Below are 21,134 nucleotides of genomic sequence, written 5' to 3'. Positions count from 1 at the left end.
ATGGCCGCGTGTTTTTCTTTTTTTTAAAGCTGTGATCTTTACTCACACAAATGAAAATTGTCAAATGACTTTTGGTGAAATCCATGGCAGAGACCTCAAAAACTTCTTTAAAGGCTTTTGTTTGTTTTTCTAGAAGGACTCTTATCCTACATTTCTCTTAAATGAAAAAAGACTAAAAAATACCCAATCCTCCAAAAATGCATTTTTTTATTGTAGAGTAATCACTCTTGACCAACAGGTGATTATTACTTATGTCTGCATGATAAAAGCCCCATGTCAGATAAGCCAAAAAAGGTTTCACAAGATCTAGAAGAGACATATTAATACTCTGTCTGTTCTAAATGCCAAGGGGGCTGGAACACATAGCCCTGTGTGCATGTGTGTGTCTGTGGGAGTGTGTGTGCCTGTGCATAACACAGGAATTTGCAATAAATGTGTATTCTTCTCCGTGTCACATTGGCTTTCAGGATGTGAGCAGTAAGCAAGAAAACACTCAGCCGCACATGGAAACCATTTGTGTACCTGTACTGCTTTCTAACAGATTGCTGTAGTGTTAACACACAACTGAAAGGATCACTTCTAGGAGGTCAGAGACTGAACAGTTTAAAGGCAAGGACATAAGTTTTCATAGTAGTTTAATGTAGTTAAACCACAGCCGAGGCTTCTAGGTCCCAAACGAGAGCCCTGAAGGAGTCCATTTTTCCTTTTTTTTAATGAGGTTTCCCAGCGTGGCCCCCTGGTGCCTTTACTAAATATGGCTGGCTCTCCAGGGGACCTGGCTCCATCTACTGAGGTTCTCCCTCACCAAACTTCTTCTCTTTCTCCCCCTCATGTACCATGGTACTAATACAAACCTACAGTACAGTACACAAAATAACAGTAACCTTTGAGTTTAAGAAAAAAATGCATGTTTTTCCTCTTACAAATTAAAATCTGAGGTCATGGACAATATAAGTATCATTCAAGATTTCAATACACTCAGAAGTTTTGCTGCTACAGCCTTACTTAGTCAGATTTAACCAGTAGCATTTACAATAGTAATGTTGCCAGAAATGTTTGCTAATTTTAGCATACTTTCAATAGATGCTAACCTTAATAAGTTTAACTGTTAACATTTTAGCATTTAGTAACCACTCAAAAGAATCTTTGGAAATGTAGGAAAACTCCTTATGACATTGTCCTGTAATAACCACTCGTGGCCATAGAAGGCTAGCCGGCAGAGAAGTAACATTTTGGGGGGGTGAGCGAGAAACATGATGTTGACATCAGACTATTCTCTGTAACATGTAAACGTGAATATGAATGGAATATTATACTCCCTACTAATGTAAACATCATAATTGGAGTAATATTTGATCCAGAATATTGTCAATAGTCCGATTATTGGTGTCTATGTAACTGTAGTCACTGATGCAATGAAATTTGGTTTCGCTCTTCCTTGTGGAGAATGAAAACAAGCCGCTATGATCTAAATTATCTACAAGCCGACTGACAATCTATCCTGTTTCAGGATCTCAGCAAATTTATCAGTGGGTGATGGGAGAGATCAACTCCTTTTTCAGCAGAGCTTTTGTGGTTTGGTGTTTGCTTCCACACATTCCCCGTTGTTAGGGTGTTCGTGGTTTACGGATACTGGATGAATGATCTGAACAGCTGCCAAACTATCAACATTTTAGAGCCGTTTAGAGGAGGGAGGGAAGCAGTGGGGATACGGCCCTGTGGTTGTGGAGTGTGAATAAAGCTGACAAAGCACATTTCAGTTTTTAAATACGTTGTACATCATGATGTGAGGGCGTGATACTTTGTTTGTCAAAATAATAATAGTGAAAAACAAATAATGATTCAGTGCATGCACATAAATAAATCAAATAAGTTAATTATAAACAAAAAGTATCCATATGACACAAACTTATACTGCTTTTAATTCTACATTTAATATATTCTACAGCCCCTATCATCAAACAAAATAAAACATTAAAAGTTCATCTGTACAGTTCTGAGAAGAGTATACAGATTTAACATTATGTATGAATATACAGAGTCTAATCCCTCCCCAAAATGACCACATGTGCCGTCCAGATCAAACTTGTATCATGGGAACATGTTTTGATGTGGTCCTTTACAAATTTACATCACTTGAAATATTTTTGCCCAGAGAAGAGGGCTACTGAACTGGTAGTACGGTTTAGCCTGTGAGGAAATGAATACACAGTTTTAGGAAGTGGGACTTAAAGGCTTTTAGTAATGCTGGACTCACATGAAAGGTACGTTTGATGCCCAGGGCCAGGTTCTCTGTCTTGATCTTCCAGATCAGTGGCTGGGGGGAGCTGAGCACGAAGACCAGGGGCTTCTGGTGGCGCAGCAGAGACTGGATGGGCTTCAGATGCAACTCAACCTGGTGAGACAAAAAATAGAAAAAGTCACATAAAGGAACAACACATCGGTATAACGGTATACTGAGGAAGATACAAGGGCATAAACAGAGAAAGTTCCAAACAAGATCAGTCACAGTACATCACACAATCTCACTTCACACACTGTACAAATGTCAGCACTTTGATTTTCCTCATGTTCTCATAAATATAAGCAAAACTCCTGGTGTAATTGCAGCACCATCATGTCGTAGATTGTTCTTGTTTATCCTGCTTTCTGTTTATGTACTTGCTCTGCTGATAAACTCCAAAAGACAGCACGCTGTGTTCTCCCTAAAAGGCACTTGCTTAGCTCTGATATGTAGTGTCGGTGGGATGTGAACTTTCACACAGTGGAGCCTTTGTTAAGAGAGGGGGGGAAAAATAAAAATAAATGTGGCGGGTTTCTACAACATGCCTTTAGTTCTCATACTGCCATTAAAATAGATTTGCACAGTCTGTTGGTGATACAGGGAAAACAAACTACATGTTTTTGGACCTACACTGCTTTTGTTGTTGTTGTTGTTTTCAGTGTTGGACTTGTCTGAATCAATTGGACAAAATCTAGTCAGGTGGTTCATTCACTGAATCCAAACACATCTCAGGCAGAGATCTGGCTTTCTTTTAGCTTTTGAATAGTTTTCTACATTTGGTTAACATTATCATTGTTTGCAAGAGAGTTGTTAAAAATCCTTGATTCTTCTCTCTCAACAACTGTTAGAAAGTGTCTTGTCTCTGCGAACCTCTCTCTCAGCCATGTGTTCCCAGACTAATCACATTAACCTCATCCTGTGTCTCAACAGTAAAACCCTGTAAATCTCTAATTCAACCCACAAGGATTCACATTATATGATACAACAACCTTTACAGTAACTTCATCAGTCATGGCTCGCAAAAATATTGTATCTATATTTCACAATAAAAGCAGCCTTTGTGCCTCCACTGCAGCTAATAATGGAACCAACGATCTATTCATCACAATGATGGAGATGAGATAAAAAAAAATGAAGTGGCAGATTAACATATAATGATTGAGTTTGTTTGAAACATTAAAAACTGATAAGAGCATTCACAGCAATAATTTATTTGGATGTTATGGTGTGTATATTATCAAGATTGAGATCTACATTATAAATGGAATTTATTTAAATCACAAAGCCAGTGTATTTTAACTTCTGAACCACAGTAAATACTGTCAGAATAAGAGAAAGAAAATATGTTCTGTATTTCCTCCTACCACACTGATATCGCTGGACTTTGAAAATATAAGGCCACATGCATCTTAAAACAGTCTGTACGAGGAAAGGAGAAAGGCTAAATAAACCACTAAATACGTCTGTATGACGCGTGGCCATTATTTCATCAGACCTGTGTAGTTACATTTTCAAGTATACCACTGCTGTAAAGGGTTGTAATGACCTCAATTTTGTTAGTTTGTTTCAGCAGTAAAACTAACTATGCTTAATAGGGCTTCAGGACTCCTAGAAGGACATAAACAACGAGAAACTGCAGCTTTTATCAGTTTCCTTTCATGGCAAAACAAGATAAGATTGTGATTATGCTTAAAACAAACCTTTTTTATCTATTATGTCACATTGATGAAAAGGTCCAGCTGGAACACAATCGCACAAAATGACACACATCCATAACGCCACTGCATTTATTTCAGCTAACCACATTTTGGCAAACAACGTATCTTGTGTGATGTTTCTACTTGGTCTCAGACCTCCCTTACAGTCACCTCTTAAACCAATTACCCTGATGTGATAACAGTGCTCTTTCATCCTCTCCTTTTTTGGGATATTCAGTGAATTTCATCAGTGGATGAAGTTCATGTGATGAGATCAAACAGAGCCTCAGGTGCTGTTTGAACTTTGGACCCTGAATAAACCTTCCTGTTCACTGCTCCGCAGACCACAAACACAGGTCTAGAGTTTAAAATCACAACTTTGAATGAAATTGCAACAGAACAGAAAAATTCCAATGAGATATTTTCCTGAAATCATTAACTCTCTGTAGGTATGATAAACACATTCTTTGTATCAAACCAACTGCATGCTACAGAGTCGATTCCACAGGCAAAGTGTGATTTTCATATTCCGACAGATACTGTGCATTCAAAGTCACTGTGAAGTCATTTAACAAGAGACATTGTCAGCAGACAGAGCGAACATGGAGCATCAAAGCCTAATTATCAGACCTTCACAGATGTAAGCCCTGGAGGAGAGCGAGACAAAAGAGAGAGCGTTTAGTGTTGTGCTCCATGAAAATGCTGTGAAAAATCATTAAACAGTCCCTCAGAGACATGGAAGTAGAAGAAATTACTGTGAGGCAACAGTAATCTGTGAGGCAAAATGGACGTGATCCTAACAAACACATCAGAGTCTCTTTTCTTTTCTTTTTTTGCTTCCCCCACCTTTTTTGTCCAAACTCTGGAAAAAGTGCATGCATCGCTCCTCTGAGAATAACAACAACCAAGATATAGTCATACCTGGCTTGGCTTTGAGGCCCTGGCTTTGAGAATGGAAGAGGGAGGCAGAAGAAAAAAAAAGAATGAGAGTGAGGGAGAGAGTTGTAAAAGATGAAGAATTCTAAAACCAGACAGAAACATTTCCAAAAGACGTGAGTCACCTGCAAACACATAAACAGAAAGGAAGAGTACGAGGAGGGGGGAGAAAGTGCCAAGAGACGCAGAGGGGCGAAAAAAGGGAAAAGTGCGTTAATTTGCGGGTTAACGGTAATAATACTGTGGCTGTTGACCATACCACTGGGCTCTCCCACACAAAGCCAGATAAAAAGGTGTCGCACACACACACACACACACACACACACACACACACACACACACACACACACACACACACACACACACACACACACACACACACACACACACACACACACGTGAGCAAACATAAATCAACCTCAACGTAAACTTCTTCAGCTTTGCAGTTCTGTCTCTCCTCCTGTGTGTGTCTCTTGTGTGTCTCTGTGATCAGTGTCCTGAGTGTCTCAGTCCTCTGTGCGTCTCTTGGAGGCAGCTCTGCCGCTGCCTATTAAACCTGAGGATCAATCCGCTAACAGCTCTCGATCACCTGCGCTGACTGATCCTCTGGTACAGGTGAAGGTGCTATGCTGGGTTGCACAATACAAGCAATGACGCAGAGTCAACAGCAGCCGATGTGCATCTCTGGCCGTGGAGCTGCCTTAATGAGGTTGTGTGAGACTGGCAGCAGAGGCTTTCACAGACGCAGGGTGTGGAGAGAAGAGGTGCAGAGGCACCAGGCATCAAAGCACCCAGAGTGGGGGAGTCTGCTGGGGATGGGAGGCCACGCCTGATTGATTATCAGGAGGCTGGCATAGAGATTTGGGGACTAGTGTACATTACAGTTAAGGAGCACATTTGCCAGCAGCCAGGGATGGAGGCTTGTCTAGACCTATCACATTACTGAAATTAAACCCCACACAAGGGACGACAGCTGTAGCAGGATAAGCAAGGCCCGTCACAGGGCATACCATTAGTGGTGGTAGCAAGTGTAAACAATGGAAGTGTAAAAAAAAAAAGCACGGCTTCAACGTGGAGCTTTAAATCAGCTCCAACAACAAACAGAGGGCCAACTGGAGTGAAAACCCACAATACAAATCACTCACAAGCCTTTACTCAAGAACACAGCCGCATAGTTGGATTTAGATTTAAATACCTGTGACACTGTAAATTGTAATGGGCGACACCCATAAACACTGTGATGTGATGCCTTCATATACGAATACTGTTTCCAGAGGTGTAAGCAGCGGGCACACTCGGTATCAGCGCGACTCCGTGTCCTTGCAGGAAAAGGGAGTTTCTTTTATTGACAGAGTTGATTAACTGCCTGATGATCCCTGACGATTCAGAGAAAACCCCAAACATCCTTTAATCAGACAAAAAGTAAGACTAATCTCTTTCCCAGGAAATAATAATGAACTCAAGCAAGAAAGACTGCACATGGTGTTGCATGGCATGAAATAGAGACATACTGAGCAGTGTCTGAATAACAATTCAACTGAATATTTGTAAATTAATACAGATTAATATCAAAGATTAGAATAAAAACATGTTTAACACTCTAACCTGTGCAGACAAACTGCTGCAAGGTGATCCTCAGAGCTCTGCAAAACCTGAAAACAAAGAAGGCTGGCTAAGAACTACATGGTCGCACAGCCTGGGACCAATCATAGGCTGCTATCTGATGTGTGTCTATGTGCGTGTGCCTTGTCTGTCTGGATCTTGGTCCTTTCTGGATCACTGAGGGTGTAAGATAGAATGGGAGCCAGGGCAAAGGAGCTCAGTGACAGAGGGGAGGCGGCCCAAAACCTGTTGAAGGCTCTTATCAGTGGCACCCACATATTTGAGCAGATGGGGATGCTACCTGAACTCTGATGCTAATCGGCCTGCACTCCAGCTCAACACCGCTCTGCAAGAAATCAGCTTGAAAAGACATCACAGTGAGACCGGGCCTCTGGATAGTAATCTTTGAGTGATATGGCAGATTTGCAGGACATGCAGAAGAAAATAACACAGCAGTGAGGCCGAGGGCAGGAGGGCAGGCCAAGATTACACTGATTAGATTTAAGCTAAAAAGCTAAAAATCAGTATCCGCTTTGCATTGGCAGATCAAGGAGTCATTCCTTGTTTACTGTTAGCTCTACAGCTTTGAGCAAAATTGCTCCCTGTTCAAGCACATTGTATACTTAAAAAAATCTCAGAAAATATATTTTATCATCTTTAGTTAATATTGTTAGATGGTGACTTAGTGCTGTAATTTGAAGTAATGTGTGTGTGAATAGGTAATGAAAATAGAGGAGATGGGATTCATGAACTATACAGCAGCCAGCCACCAGGTGGCGATCAAGACGTTTTGGCCTCACTTTTGGTCATTTCGTCCATCTTTGTATACAGTCGATGACTTCCATTTGTGAAACTAGTAGCCTATGTTGAATGTTGTGGAAAGTAAAAACTGTTAACAAACAATATGTCAGCTCCCCAAAAAATTGGGAAAATGCATATGTTGGCTATTGGCTCAACAGTATCTTTATAGTTTATATTTACATTTAACAGTGAGAGTAAGAGAGAGAATTCAGATTTCAATTCAATGCATTTACATCCCTCTACCTTCATCATAAAATGCACTCGCATCAGGAAAATTCCTGGGAGAGAATTCAGCCCGAGTGTGCAAGTCGTATCTCACGCCAACTGTTTGTGCCTGGTGAGCCCCTCCAGCTTGTCACTCGCACAGTCGAAAGATATCTGCGAATTCCAGCTGATAAAACAATCCTCTGCTCTGCCTCACCCAGATTCAGAGCCAGTGGCTTTGTTTGATGTCCGCCTCTGGTAAACTGATTAGAGAAAGATGGCCGTGTCGCGATATCACTGGCCCACTTTTGATTATTTTCCACCCTATCAACCGACTGTATGCCCCGACAGGCCTCCCTTTTTGAGTTGCTTATTTTTGTTCTCAGATTTGAAGCATCTTGGGAACAAGGCGTCTGCCGAAATGCCAAGCTCCTCATCAAAGCACATGTTGTAGGGGTTGTTATCAGGGTGCAAAAGGCCCCTTTTAGCATGTGATGGAGGGGAACATGTGGAAAAATGTTCAAACTTGATACCTTCACCGTCAAACCAGAGCAAGGGGAAAAGAAAAGAACAGACCAGAATGAGGTCATTGTTTTGGTAGAGCTTCAGTGGCAAAACACCAACACCTCCAGGTCAATAGTCAACCTGCGAAAATATATTTTGCCTCCAAATCCCAAGAGGTAGTAGTCTGCGACACAGTTCACTCTGAATGTAACCCTCATTTGTTTTCTCACTCTACAAGATTAGATCTTTATAAAGCATAATTGAATTTTGAGAAAATGTGAAAATGATTCTGTCATTATTAGAGGAAATCACTGACTTCTGAAACACACAGACTCGACCTGGCACTACAGACTTTACTTCGACTGGACAGCCCAACCAATAGTCCGTTTACTGGACCAATCCGAGGTTACTGCCTTTCCAATCTGGTCTGTTTCTCTTCAGAGGCCCACATATAGTAGAGAAAAAACACAGGCTTCTACTACTTTGATCGAGACAGCTGAAGCTGAGGAATCCATCACATTTCAGACAAATGTGAATAACACTTAAGAAAAAAAAGTTATTGTCCAGGTGAGCGGTCATTGAAACCCACAGCCCACTGTCTGAAAGAAATGTTAAGTGAAAAGCCAGAATATGATGAAAAAAAGAAAGATTGTCTTGTTTGAAATCATAAAGTAGACATATAAATATAAAGCCAGCTCATGAATTGGTCTAACTGGTCAGTGAGTACTGCGTGAGGTGGTTATGAATGTCTATATATAAATGACACAACATCGACAATAGTCTTTTTCACATAAATAGATCAGTGCAGCGCTAGCTTGTCAGCCATTGCATCTTGTTTAATATAATAATAGATTAATTGTCTCTTCTCTTAAACAAATTCTATTTTAACTATATCGGTCTCTCACAGTTCGTAGGTTCTACAGAAAAGTTGGCTGCACTATACACTTAACGCAAAATTTGACCTGCTAACAAGCTCACACTGACATACAAACCTGCTATTAAACAGGTATAATGTTTAAGACATTCCTCGTCTTAGTTAGCTAACTTTTGCTAGTTAGCACAAAACACATAGCTAATGCATATGGTTAAATATCTTTAATTGCCTTAAATCAAAGTATTGGACAAACTAGATTTGTCATGGTGTTGAAAGAAGTGAAAGTAAATGCATTACTGAAGTTGTTAAAATTCATCCTCGGCCAGTGTCTGTGCCAAACTTCATCGCAATCAATCAAATAGTTGTTTACTCATTTGAGAAGAAGAAGAGGTCAAGTGGTAAACCACTTGACCTCTTCTTCAAAACATGATCAGCTTTAAAAAACTGAATGGAGATCAATATAAATCTTAGATAGAAGATGCTAGTTGAAAAGTTTAATGGCAAACATTTGTAAAACAAATAAATAATGAAATATAATGAAGTGTAATGAACTGAGCGCAGTGTTGAAAATAGAGATATGACATTTCATATTTCAAAATGAAGTGTTCAGCATACCGTGAAGGCAGCACTAACGTGAGACTGAATCTATCATGACAATGACTTCTAATGATTTTTTTTATCATGATTCACTACAGCAACAATATGAAAGTAATTAGCTGCTCACTGGTGAAGATTTTTGACGTTTAACCGGGTGATTAAATTCTGGACCAGTTGTTAGGCAGCTGCACAAAAGTGATTCAAGCTTGTAAAACTGACCTGAACAATAACACGTTTTGTCTTGTTGAACCTAACAGCTGTTGTTAGCTGTTAATATAAATCAGCAGCACCTCTATTCAAAAGTGATTCATTCTATGGATTCATCAAGAACAAAAAGAAAAGATTTATTCATTCATTTGAATTCATTCGTTTTTTTTAGATCAATCGTACAGCATCAGACGTCTTTGAATCACGGTCAGACATTTCTGCTCAGATGATGCTTTACCATCACCTGTGCAGGAATGCAGACATGAGCTCTCACACATGCTGGAATACTACCCAAAATATTATTGCACTTGTAGCTTCTTAAATGAATAATTAGCATACTTTCTCCTTCTGGTCTGTTATTCTATGGTGACTGCGAGCCCTGAAAATGTCATGCACAGTCACTACTGAGGTGTTCTGTTGCACTTAATAACACAGCTTTGGTGTGGAGATTGGCCAGGAGCCAAAGTGTGTATTCTGAGTCAGGTCCAGCTGTGCGTTTCTTTCTGCGGGTAACAGTTCATACCCCTCAGTTAATACCCGTACAGAATGGGTTCACTGGTGCAGGCCGGAAACAATTCATTGCTCTCACGTCTTCACTGAAAATATGGACAAACTGCGAGCCGTGACTTTCACATATGGACGTGAAAGAGATGTGAAGCAGGCCTCACACATCGCAGCTGCACGATTTGTGTGGATAAATGTGTCTGAAACTGACCGTGTGATCCCCTTATCCATATTAGTCCATGCACACCATGTGAAATAGCAGGTTTATTCTTCTGCCGGGGCGCGGCTTTTTCTTTTGCAGAAACGTAGTAAGAGGTCACTGGGGAACGACCTGTTCTCCAGCAGCCCCGGGTCCCAGCCACAGGCTCCTCTTGTACGTCAGGCCATCGTTCAAAACACCCATATACAGTCTGTTCTGTGGCCCAGACACCACTTCCTCCCCATCGGCAGAGGTGAAGAGGAGAAGTCGGGGGAAATCTACATAATCCCAGACTGACCAGGCACCTCGCTGCTGACTTAGAAAATAAGCAAAGGATACATGTGCCAAGGCAAACAGGGGAAAATACCCATTACTGGGAGTGAAATCCATTTGCATGCTTCCAATCAAAAGAAAATGGATTAAAATGCTAAAATTACGGAGCTGCTGTCAATGGCAACTGGAAATGAATTATTTTAGATTAAATATTATTGCCAAGGAGGTTATTATTTTAATTTCTCAGCCTCATTTGCCTTAATCATTTTAATTTAAGGTGATCTTTAACCCATCGACCCATAGATCATCTTTTCATCAGCTATAAAACATGCTTGGCACTGTGAGCATACACTGATCTGAGCATCGATGGACACAGGAGAAATAGAAATGCTCCAAGATTGTTTACCTAGTGTCATAATTTCACCATGACACTGACTTGCCATTAGAATCAACCAAAAATATTTGAGAGTCCATACTGACAGTTCATTTACATAGCAAATGAAAAAGCTACAAACTTTTCAGAGCTGCCTTTCGGTGGGATATTTCTTTAAGAATAGAGGTTGTGGAGTTTCAAAAAAAAGTTTGTTTTCAGGAATTTCGCGATACTTTCCAAAGTTCATTGACTCTGATTTTACATTCTTCATAAATTAGGAACAAACTTCCTGCTGTAGGTTCCCAATGGTCAATGATAAAGAATAAAAAAGTGATGCTGTCCTTTTCCGCAGCCTTTTAGGTTAAAGCAGCCTTGCCCAAATCTGGCAACGGTCTTAAACGGCTTAAAATCTCTTTTGTTTCAAGGTATAATTCCTTTTTCCACTGGATTATCACCTCCTCCTGTCATGAAAGATCAGGGGCTGACTGTGTCAATGAGACTGTCTGACGCACCATGCGCCCTCCAACGTTGTCCCGGTGAAGGCTAAGCCCTTAGGAGGAGGCTGCATGTGTCTGAACAGGTCGATCTGTGTCCATGTCTCAGGTGGAAAAGTCATCAAGGACTGGGGCGAGAGTGTCTAAATGTCCTTCAGCAGATCTTATCTAATCACAAGCAAGTCCTCTGCTCACACGGCGAGCTTCTGCAGGGCCACCTAATCGCCAGAAAGGGCTTGAGTGACCCTCTGCAGCCAAGGCTGTAGGCAAGTGAGCAGACAGCTGGACTCCGCCTCCTCTGTGTAAATCCTCAGTTGACCACATAGGTGAAGGTTTACCTACAAGTCACTCAACTGATGTGCACAGATAGATCTACAGACCCAAACCAAAGGCATTATGGGTTCATTCGAAGCAGTAATGCTGTGATTGGTTATTTTTAGAATTAAAGAGTCTATTATTCTTTTGAAAATTTGACAGGCACCCCTTTGGGAGTTGTGTGGAGCCCATCCAACATGATTTTGGGGGCTGATGCTGATACCGATATTAAGAAGTAAGATACAATCAGCCAATATGTATATATAGATATATATAGATCTTGGCAATGCCACAGCCTATGTTGTTATCAAACCCTTATGACAAATGAAATGTAATTGAGGCTTGAAATTTTACAGTTTAACCATGAACTTTATAATAAGAGAAATATATAGAACTTCTCAGACACCTCTTTGCATTGTTTATACTGTTGAATAAAAGTCTTTATACCAGCTGTCAGACTTATTTCAGCAAAAATAAACACAGACATGATATGTCTGTGGAAGGCTGATATAGGCCCATATTATTGGCAAACCGATGAATCAGTCTGTCTATAATTTGTGGTTATACGCTAAAAAAATCATAAAGTCCTAAGCTCCTTAAACTGTAGCAAAATCAGAAGAAAACTTTTTCTTCACTGTTGCACTCATACCTTTCTGTTATAAATCCTGATGAATAAACTATGCAGAAGACCCAAAATATTAACTTTGGATGAAATAGGCGGTTAAAGCATGAAAATCAGTTTTACAGACAGACTTTGTCAGTCAACTGTATCTATGACCCTCTATTTGGTTCATCACTACCAACGGAAGGCTCTCCTGAGAGCAAGTAAAAACAAGATTTAGCTAGCCAGTTTAATGGGTTGGGACAGCTTTAACAACTGCAAAAATATGGATTAGATTGTCGACACAAGTTCAAAAACAAGAACAATCTTTGGTGTTTATGTCGAAACACTTTACAGCTGACCGTCAGACTTTAACTTAAACTCAGCGATCTGTCCCACAAAAGGTAACTCAGACAGTCGCTCTGAGAAATACCTGAAGGTTTGGAATGCATGAGACTGACAGTCTTATCTGAAAGCAGGTGTAGACAAAACCCTCTTTGGTTTGTTTTGTGTGAACATCGCTCTGCGTCTCATCATAATCCACCTAGACACAGGGATATCTGTAGCGAGATGAATCAGGGTAAAGGACACTCCAGTATTCTGCAGGAGTACAGTGCACTCAGAGCAGCATATGTTTGGATTTAAGCGCTGATAGGTGCACCACCTCAAATCCTTAAAATTAAAATGGAACCAGACCACAGACCGCACTTATCTATTGGGCAATTTATCAACTAGGTTACACTGTTTTTGTTTGAGATTACCAATAAAAGGAAATGATGCTAGTAACTAACAAGCAGGGAAAGGTCTTTTGCAAATGCTTCTATTGCAATGTCAACGCTGACACAACCTACAACTGACAAACTATCAGACTGCAAGCAGAACATAATCTGACATATCTAAAAAGCCCTATAACTGCTTCAAATCCTCTACATTACACGGTGTGGTGTAAACATGCCAGACTACAACAAAGACTAATTCTTCGTCTCATGTTGTGATATCAGAAACAATAACATCCAGAACAAGCACAGCCACGGAAACCACAGTATATTTCTCTATTTACCTGCTGATGCTGCACATTCACATACAATGTGCGTGGATGTGCCATATTCGGTCTTGGCAATGTTTGAGCCGACATCAGCAGCAAAATTTGCAATAGCAAGTCTATACATGCTGCTTTTCACATTGCTGTGACTGAGGGAGATGGGAACTCGGGACAGTTTAAAAAATACAGACACAGCATTTTCGAAGGCCGTGGGCCTGTGATTCATCTTCGAACTATGGCGAACTTTTGCGGAGCCAAGCCATGAGACATGACGTGTAACACCTGAAGACAGGGAGTGGTTTTTAAAAAAACAGCTCAGAGTTTTGGAACATTAATATGTTGACAGTTTGAAAGAGTGCAATAAACAAGAACAAGTGAGCAGTTGGAAACATTTAAATTACTTATTACTGTCTTATTTTCTCACCATCTCAAAGGTCGCAAATCCAGTGAGGTTAAGCTTTGACTGAAATTAAGAATACATTTTTACTGAGCCTTGTCAAGTCTCCAACAACACTGACATCAAACGATGATGTTTTAAGGACAAGCCACAAGGGTTTTAAAATGATATTATGAAATAATATTTTGCAGAGCAATCAGTTAATTTGGATAAAATTGGTTCATCTTTGGTGAACTCTGAAACACAAATGTCTGCATTCGACCAACAATGAGCCATGCTGACAGTGAGGCTGAGGCAACGCAGAGCAACGCAGAGCCCTAAAGCTCAAAATAGAGGAAGCTATAATAGCTGATTAGACGTGAAGCATTATCAACTATTAAAGAACCCCCTGTGTCTGAGAATAAACCACTCCACAAAGAGAGCAATGATTTGCAGACACTTACAAGACAAGATATAGAAGTGCAAAAATATCTTCTAAATAAACTGGGTGAACTTTTTTTACTTTTAATAACTCTTTGTTGACTGAAATGGTGTTCTAACCTGAGTAAAACTAGAATCACTGCTGCCCATTATTTCAATGCCTTATAAGACTTATGCAATATAATGTAATATATGTTGTGAAGACTTTGAAGGAATTTAATAATTAGTGGATGAAGTCATAGCAAAAAATGCATTGAATTAATAAAAAAATCGAATCCAAGCCTGCCCAACCCTGTTATCGTATGACGCACGGCCCATTCTGTTTAAATGGATTTAACATATATGCATACATACATGCATCAAATGGTTTATAACCTCCTTATGCCCGTGTTTTGGTGGCTGAGTTGAGTTTGTGGGAAAATACTTATCAATTGTCGCAGCACCTGCACAGGGTTCTTACATTTTGACACTTTTTACAATCAGCAAAGCCACTGAGAACATATTTACCTGTTACCATTTTTGTCTTTATGTGATCCACTAGCTAGTTCACTGTTCGCAGGTACTTCACTTGGTGCAGGACTCTGTTCCTAACATGTTTTTCACCACCACAGATCCTTCGTTCTGCAGCTACCATGCAAACAGCACTTGTGTGGACACGTTAAGAAGCTCCAATGTGACAAGGCCTTTACTCCCTCGCTCTGGCCAAGATGCTTCCTCTAAGTTAAAGGGGAAAAGGACTGGCGGCCTTTATCACAGTCACTGATTAAAACAGAGCAAACAAAAGCAGTGGGAACATTGAGTGCAGCAGATCTTACACTCTTTATCAGGCTGAAGAATACAGTTTCTTGTGGATGAGATGGCAGAGAAGGCAGACCACTTTGATAATGTTGAAAACACATTAAACAACTCTCTGCCTATAGAGCTTTATTAATATTTAATTTAGTAAGAGTAAATATGGAATTAAAGATTGGTTTATTCTCTGCTTTTCTATTTTGGCTCAAAGTCAAGTCCTAACTGCATTTGTTGTAGAAATAATTATAGTGGTAGAAAAAAGTGGCCCAACATCATTGGCTTGATCAACTAAGATCCCATATACAGAGTGCTAAATTGCGTGTGCATTAACAGATCGCACGTTTGGATTGTTGGCGTTTTGCGGGTGATATACTAAAAATAATTGCGCAAATGACAACAGGTGCAAACATGGTAGAGGCAGTAGTATTTAAATGAGTGTTTTGCGTGAGTTACTGGTTTCCGCCATGGAGCATTACAGAGAGCAAAGCAAATTTAAAGCCATGGAATTGGAGCTGTTAGTGGAAGAGGCAAACAAACATGTTGTTGAGCTACAGCAGAGAAATATTAAAATAACCTCAGATAAAACAGGTGGGGGGGGCGGTGGAAGAGATGCCTCTGACCAATATTTAGCAGCAGGTGCAGTTCACTTTCTGTGGCACGAGCGCTCAGGCGCGGCACTCGGGCCATTGGAGTGCACACGGAGCACACACCAGGCAGCGGGTCAGCGCTGTATTTGGTGTGACGATGGCCGTCAGGGCCCGGCAAGACAGGGATTATTTTTGCTTCTGTCAATCCAAACATGCTAAAACGAGCAGAAAAAACCTGTTCTCTCCGTCTTCTTCCATGCCGTCTCCTCCTCACCACAATAACTGCAGCCATCTGTGCGTAATGCTGTGGCGATTAGCACCTACCTTTCAAACATACTACATATAGATGCAGTCACAACCACCGCAATTATTTTCAGGCTTTGTAAATCACATTGCGTGTGCTAAATTAAAGTATTTGCATTTACTCCTCCCAATATTGTGCGCACTCGGGTAGAAAAGCCCGATATTGTATATTCATTAAGGCAAACATACTAAAAGGACAGAGCGTGTTATTCAGCACGAAGTCCTCAGTGTGCACCATAAGTATATCAGCTTGTATGTTTTTTTGCGGGTGGAATCTAGTTTACACACGTCTTTACATGCGCAAAGTAGATCAGACCCTGTGTGTTTCACCAGAGATGACTCACTTCTGCCGGGGTGTTGTCTGGTCCCTCTGGAGCGTGTCCTCTCAGGTTGATGATGTGGACCTCCTGAGGGAGGCTGGTAGTGCCCCTGCTTGCACAGCCTGACAGGGCAGTGAAGCTCTTCAGCATGGCCTGCACCGGGTGTGCCATCCCCACCGGCAGCAGCTCACATGGGCTGCGGAACAACGGACCTGCGGTGATGAAAAACAACAACCATGTAAATTAGTTAGTTAGTAAGTTAATAAATAAGTGATTTAACTTATTTATTGAAAGCTTGTATGAGCACTTAGTGTACATGGTGATGTCCCATGGCCACAATGATGTACTCCAGAAAAGAACTCAGGGTTAAAACAGATAAGGACATGTAGTTAAAGCTTCAGTGTGTTAGATATAGGTGAAAGGGATCTGTTTGCAGAAATTGAAAATAAAATAATCCTAGTGATGGTTGCACTAGTGTGTTCCATCTAAATTGTACAAATTGTTTTCTTTACCCTAGAATGGGCCCTTTATATTTCAATACTCTATATTTACATCGGGAGCAGGTCCTCTCTACAGAGGCCGCCATCTATTTTTACAGTAGCCCAGACTGGACAAACTAAACACCTTTTGAGTTTTTATGACAACTGAAGGTGACCACAGGTTCTCTTTGATTGATTTGGAAGGGGAGGTTGAGGTGAGGGGTATTCAGCTGCAACATGCAACTTCACCACTAGATGTCACTGAATTCTACACACTGAACCTTTAAGTATTAACATTTAACATTTAACCATTTATAGTGCTATTCTTATTGATGCATGGTGTTGGTGATGGTGGACTTGCTTGAATATTTGAACACTGCCTTTGATGATGTTTTAAGGAGGACACATAATGCTTTTTTAGTTTTTCTCTTTTCTTCAGTGTATGATGTAGGTTTTTTGTGAGTTTTTCTTGCGTGTTTCAGAGACAGAAAAGAGGAGCTGCATCAATGGACAGTATGAAGAAAGTGATACCGTATAGGGCACCTCACTGAACAATCAAAACAGTTTGAGCAGACGTATGAGATTGGTACATTGGGGTGTTTTACTACATATGTGAAAAAAAAGTTGCATGAAGCCTTTTGAGGTTTGATAAAGAATTACAGGAAGTGTGATGAATAGTCTCAAGTGATTCAAAACTCAAGTTTTTATTGTAAATCATTGCCTCAGCCCCAATCCCCATCAACATAAATAACCAATTAACAATGCAAAAATAAATTGATTCAAACAGAAAATTTTAAAAAAGTTTGAAGTTCTCACATTGTTCTTATTTCATGTTTCTATCAGTTTTATTGGCTGAGAAATGAAGGTTTGAAAAATGGTCAAACACCACACAACACTTTTGCAATGCTATGATTAAAGGGGACATAGCATGCAAATTCCACTTTGTTAGTGCTTCTACACGTTAATGTGGGTATCTGGCATGTCTACCAACCCAAAAACTCTGGGAAAAAAACACTCGCGCGTTTTGTTATAGTTCCTCTAAGTCAGAAACGTCATGCTTGAGCGACTCGATTGCGCTTCCTGGGTTTTGTGTCGTAACAAGGTACTGGAAGTCTCCCTACATGGTCTTGAAAATTAAAACTCCAGGACAACAGAAGGGGAATACAAAGTATGGGATGCATATTTGATAATTTATATCATATAAAATATGTAATTGATATCGTTTAAAATCATGGGGGGAGAGGGGGGAGGGGGGAGCTGGCTCATTAGCATTTAAAGGAACAGGCACTCAAAACAGGTCACTCTGTGGAGGGCTGTTTTATACAGGGTAAAAAGGGTGCTGTTTGAAATGATCCTTGTGGTATTTTGACCAAAGTATGTTACAGACATTTCATTAAGACCCCAAGGAACCATATCAACTTGTGGTAAAATGGGCATGCTATGTCCCCTTTAAGTTACTGTGTCTGCATCATTCACTGTTAATTATCAGCTATCTATATCAGCCAGGAAATGTCCTATTGGTGCATTGCTTGCAAAACAACAACAACACAGACATAGACTCTTTACTCTGTAGTATGTTCTGTATGTTCTCATTTCAGTCAGTCACATATAACGAAGAGTTCGGTGTTCTGTAAATGTCGGGACTACTTGACTCAAACACAGATTGTCGAATGTTTAATAGGGTTGCACATTAACTCTTGCATGAGATGGAACTTCCTCTTCTTCGCCACAGACTTTCAGGTGGTTAACCACAGCTGGAGATCTTTCAATGTGCAGAATTCCTTTACATTTTACACCTTCATGACCCACTTAAATGCGCTCAGATACATGTCAGATGACGTTAGGGTTGCACAAGAAAACTTTGCAGTGAGGTTTGAGTGAGGTACCGAACAGCTCTTTTCCATTAAAAAGTCTTGTATAGTATGAGAGCATCTGTGGCTGACTTTTTCACTCAGGGTCAGACCTCGTGTTTTACCCAATACCCTCATACCAGCCTAGGCCCACTCACATTTCAAACACATCACGCTGAAGACGTAAAGGTTGCCAATAGCAATCAGATGGAACATTTGGAAATAATTAAAGTCTAACTGAAAGACAGTTCGATAACAATGTTGAATTCTCCCCAACGTAGTCCAGTGCCAAAGTAGTGGGGTACATCCAGGGGGGAAACTTTTTTATTGATTTATTTTATCTTTTTTCTCTCAGAACAAATAGCTATTGTTTTCGTGCTGTCCACCAAGCATATGTTATATCAGCATGAAGCCAGAGATCATGGCACAGCTCATCTCCCCTTGTAGCGAGAAAAACACAGATGCTTCATTGTTGCCATATTTGTCTCTTGAGCTCTTCACAGATGTCTCAACCAGGACTCTGCGCTGCCTCTCGTTTCTCTTGAACTCCCCGCGAGCCTGAAGAGATTAACTCTAAACTTCTTATTGGGAGCAAACATATATTAAAACATGGCAAGGCCTTGCTATAGGGTTTAATGGCAAAAACCTGTGGTGCATCAGTATTTCAGCCCCCCCCAACCACCAGGCCCCCTCCCTCCTCTTCCCTCTTCCTCCCACAGGGCTGAAGCCTATTCCCTCTCGAACCATGTCATCACGCCTCACTCTCACAAACAGGTCTGAGGGCACGATAGCTCACTTTTTCCCCTCACACATGGAGAATAACAAACAACTGCCAGACAAACAAAGAAAAATGCAGCTCTCTCTGGGAGACATCCAAAGGATTACAGAACTTATTGGGCAGTGATCAGATTTTGTAATAGCTAAAAAATCCAACAGAAAAGGAAAAAGAGAAAAGGGTACCTCACTGACAGAATGGAAGGACATTCAAAGTTTATTTTTTGCCACGTCTGTGAAAGGCAACATTAGTCTGCAATTAGTCTGTGTGCTTTGTTCAAGAGCAACAAATCTCACCCAATTCTACACAGATTTGTATGGAATTTGTAATTCATGTCCCCCAGAGGTTGAATCACAACTATCTTTTTGTGAAGATCAGAGCCTGGACAGTGTCAATTTTATAGGCCTATCGCATATATGTGTGACCTTGTTTTTTCTTTTTGATGCAGACAAAGATGCTTGGTGTAATTAAAAAATAGGAAGCAGAAAAAAGCAAAAATGTTCATTTTGAATAAAAACTTATTTCATTTATTTGAAAATGATTAATTTATATTTACTTTAAAAGATCACAAATCATCCATTGCAAATGACTAAATCTGGAGTTATACAAAAACAATTTGACTACATCTACAGTGCGGCAATAGAAAAAACTTCAAAATGAAACAAAGCAACAGACAATAGCTTCCACTACTCATTCAGTTATTCTATCAAGTTGAAACCAGCTGAGTTCTAATCCATCACATATGCCATTGCCATTATCTTACAACCTCCATGGAGAGGGGAAAAAAATTGTGGAGGAAGAAAAGCTCACATCTGTTGGCCCTGCCACAGCTTTGTGTCTTCTGTCACCTTGTCTGTCTGTCTGTTTTTCTCCCCCCTTCTGTCTCCCCTCCACTCGATCCACCTTTTCTTTTTCCTTGGTCATCGATGGAGCACAGAGTATGTCCTGTCCAGCTGCCACTAGTGCCTTTTAGCTGGCCAGGCCAAACGCCCACAGCACAGGAATGAGAGAAACTGTTGTTCACTCTGCCAGAAAAACAAGTCCAGCTCGAGCCTACCAGACACTCTGCAGACTACACATCACAAATACATCCTTAACTCGAAATATACAGGGCAATCTGACGGTAAATCTGGTTCTCCAGCTGTAACAGTAATCTCTTAGATTTATTAAACGTCTTCAGAGACACAACTGTGTAAAAATATGGCAGCAGTTGAGAGTGTAACCCGAACTACATCCTACAATAAAGTATGCCCCAAAAAAATAAGTTGGATCCTTATAGGCTCTTTGTATATTACCACTGTAATTTTGTACCACAGTACAAAATTATACAACTATATATCGTTGAAAGCTATAAACTAATATCTCCAAACCGCAGCAAATTAAATGAAAATGATCCACTACAAAAATATGGCTATTTGCAGCAAAGTTTTGGAGCTTAACATTATTTTGAAAATACAGGAATAAAGTGTTGGAGAGTTGGATGATTCATTTCCCAAAGATCTGACCCATGATACCTGAGATAATATACGGTAAATGATCCCATCAATCTCAATCAAGCCAACCATGGCAACCTGACCGTACTGACAGTACAATAACTTAAATCCTGAATTAATCTTGTTGACATTCGTAAGTCTCATTCTCATTGGACTGTCTGTGTCAGGTTAAATCAACAGCATTTGAGGCATCAGGACCAAAAGTTAACAG

The 21,134-nt window shown here is 40.4% G+C and overlaps 1 protein-coding gene across 5 annotated transcripts in view; it reads right to left on the bottom strand.

The window, feature by feature from the left end:
* tgfbr3 (transforming growth factor, beta receptor III) overlaps window positions 1-21,134 on the bottom strand; it is an 82,008-nt gene that overhangs the window by 42,551 nt on the left and 18,323 nt on the right. For all 5 annotated transcript variants that reach the window (XR_004613625.1, XM_034582947.1, XM_034582945.1 and 2 more), the window contains exons 3-4: window positions 16,351-16,538; window positions 2,258-2,395 (exon numbers count right to left, since the gene is read on the bottom strand). Coding sequence is in view for 4 of the 5 variants with exons in the window: in XM_034582947.1 (XP_034438838.1) it covers window positions 2,258-2,395; window positions 16,351-16,538 (326 nt within the window). In the remaining variant the exon portion in view is untranslated. The remainder of the gene's footprint in view (window positions 1-2,257; window positions 2,396-16,350; window positions 16,539-21,134) is intronic.

This window comes from Hippoglossus hippoglossus, chromosome 4 (genome assembly GCF_009819705.1).
Source record: "Hippoglossus hippoglossus isolate fHipHip1 chromosome 4, fHipHip1.pri, whole genome shotgun sequence".
NCBI classification, from domain to species: Eukaryota; Metazoa; Chordata; class Actinopteri; order Pleuronectiformes; family Pleuronectidae; genus Hippoglossus; species Hippoglossus hippoglossus.
Note: the sequence above shows the minus strand (reverse complement) of the source record. Positions and strands in the feature narration are given on the sequence as shown.